Genomic DNA, 2,500 nt, shown 5'->3' with positions numbered 1-2,500 from the left:
CTTTGATGTTCTATACTTGCACAAAAAATAAAGTGATGAACAATATTACTGGTCATTTTTTCAGAAATTTAACTTGGAGTATTTCAGGGTTTCATTATTTTCAGGGTCATATTTTTAGTTGTGTGAAACAGTTCAGCTATTTTGTTTCTAAAGATGCTATTTTTCCTCTAAAGATGCTATTTTGCCTCTAAAGATTACTAGTATTGAGAATCCCAAGGCAGCACTTTTCACAGATGACTGATTGATTTATAAATGTAATAATTGTGTTTTTTTCAAGATCACTGCAGGTGGAGCTGCACACAAAACTGGAAAGCTCCGAATGGGAGATCGTATTCTTGCTGTTAATGGGACAGACATGAGTGGGGCATCGCACCAAGAAGCTGTCATGGCTCTTCTGAATCCTCCTAACGAAATAGTCCTAACTGTTCGGCATGACCCACAGCCAAAGGGACTAAAGGTGTGTAGGCCTTTGATATCCTGTCTGTTGGTGATTTCTATTGAGTGTGAGAGAAAATGTGATGTTCCTTTTTGATGTTTAGAATTTTCAAAGATGAGATGTGATAATGGAATATATGTTTTGCTTATTGCTGCTGTGGGTGTTGGTTGTTTAGCTTTAGAGTGATAGTAAAATTTGGCAGCAGGGAAGAAAAGTAAGTATCTACTGATATCAGTCAGATTGGAAAGTTATTGAAAAACATTTCACATTATTTGATGAGGACAGATATGATTGAGGGCATGATATAAAGAATAGGACTAACATTTCTTTCAATAATTTATTTGTTTATTCATTTATTCATACATTAAATTTTTATGTTGCATGAGCTGGTGCAGCTATCCTATGCACCATTTATTTTCCTTTTTTCACATACCAGAAAATGTTTAGAATTAGTTGTCTCAAGAAACACCAAAGACTTCTTATTTAGTTAGGAGGTAAGGGAATTTGAAGTAATGAAAATCATAAAAGCATTATGTTTAACCCATTCACGCCGGGGCGGAATTTCGCCTACTCCCGATAACGCCGGGAAGATTTCAAGCGCGCAACCGTTCGTGCCGGGGTGTTTTCCCGCTGCGCGCGGTCGCTCTGACGCTCGCAGAGCGTTTTTCACCCACCCTATCCTTATGGTTTGCGTGATTGCGTCTAAAGTGTAATCATGTGTAGAAAGTAGTGCTATGTTCAGAGGATGTATATCAGTCGAAAAAGATGTTATAGCACTGTTTTTTTAGTGTTATTCTATTGAACTTTTTCCATATTCTTTACTCCTATGTTGTAATACCAATGGGAAGTGGAAGCATTCTTCTAGTGAGGTAACAAACATAGTTTTTTTTTTCAATTTTTTTTTTTCTTCCTAAACGAAAAGAAGAATATGAACAACCATACATGTGCATACAAGTGAATGCAAGTAACAGCAATGTTTTTTCAAGTGTCATTTCTTTAGTGGCAACAAAAGATGTTATATAATTTTTTTTTTTTTTTTTTTTTTTATCTCGCCAATTACAATTGATTTTACGATAGTCTTTCGACTCAGATCATCATATTCAACAATCAGAAACAGAAATCACCATGCCGTAATCAAGATTACGTATGTACCTGAGACGTCATTCATATTACGTTATATCCCATTTTCTAGAAGGATAAACTAAAGTAGCTAAGACAAATCAAGTATGAAAATCGAATTGTACTAAGAATAATCTATCATTCTAATGCGGACGTTTCAGCACGTCGCTACTGGCCTCCCGGCGCGCGGGCCGAAAATGTAGCACGTGCCAGGACGTCACCCGGGTCCGGGGCTTTTTTCGACCACGTGTCAGCACGTCAACCGGCGCGAATGGGTTAAAACAATAATTAGTGAAAATTTTAAGGGGTTTGGCTTACCTTATATATAAAACATTAATGGAATTGCTGTTAAAACTGACATATTTACAAATACCATAAAAAAAAAAGTTGATAGATAGATAATTTGTTTGAGATACTTTTCAGCTTGTTTTAATGTTAATTGTTTGAGGGTAAAAATAATTTGTTTGAGATACTTTTCAGCTTCTTTTAATGTTAATTGCTTGAGGGTAAAGCACTGCAGAAAGATAATGCAGTTGTAGAAGCGGATATCAATGATTCTCAAGATGAAAGAGAATAATCTTTTATCTTCGATTTTTAATTTTGATGGAGTGAAAAGTACAGTTGCTTGTTCTTCTATAGAGTTGAGATTTGCTGTAAAAGTGGTAAAATTTTAGGTTCTTTGACACTCTCACTGTAGACCTTGATCCAGACTTCAGCTTTGCTGTTTGTTTGTTTCTTTAGATCCTTTCTGCGAGTCAAGAGCTTTCTGTCCATGTGAGTAAAGAGGCTTGTGGGTCTGTGAGTAAGCTGTTCTCACTTATGTAGTAAAGGTGCTCCCTGTTCATCATTGATCATGTCTTGTTTGTTTTAGATGTCCCTGATCTGTTTATGTTCTTTAAACCTTTCCTCCCAACAGGTGTGTGCGTCTTTTTTGATGTGTACTTG

At 36.2% G+C, this 2,500-nt stretch overlaps 1 protein-coding gene across 50 annotated transcripts in view; it reads left to right on the top strand.

The window, feature by feature from the left end:
- The window catches only part of LOC122255487 (scribble planar cell polarity protein), a 247,701-nt gene that overhangs the window by 203,875 nt on the left and 41,326 nt on the right, over nt 1-2,500 (top strand). For all 50 annotated transcript variants that reach the window (XM_086548694.1, XM_086548713.1, XM_086548683.1 and 47 more), the window contains one exon: nt 278-457. In XM_086548694.1, the coding sequence (XP_086404820.1) occupies nt 278-457 (180 nt within the window). The remainder of the gene's footprint in view (nt 1-277; nt 458-2,500) is intronic.

Source organism: Penaeus japonicus, unplaced genomic scaffold (genome assembly GCF_977035675.1).
Source record: "Penaeus japonicus unplaced genomic scaffold, GWHDUDI00000001_assembly GWHDUDI00000021, whole genome shotgun sequence".
Lineage (NCBI taxonomy): Eukaryota > Metazoa > Arthropoda > Malacostraca > Decapoda > Penaeidae > Penaeus > Penaeus japonicus.
This window is presented reverse-complemented; position numbering and strand designations above follow the sequence as displayed.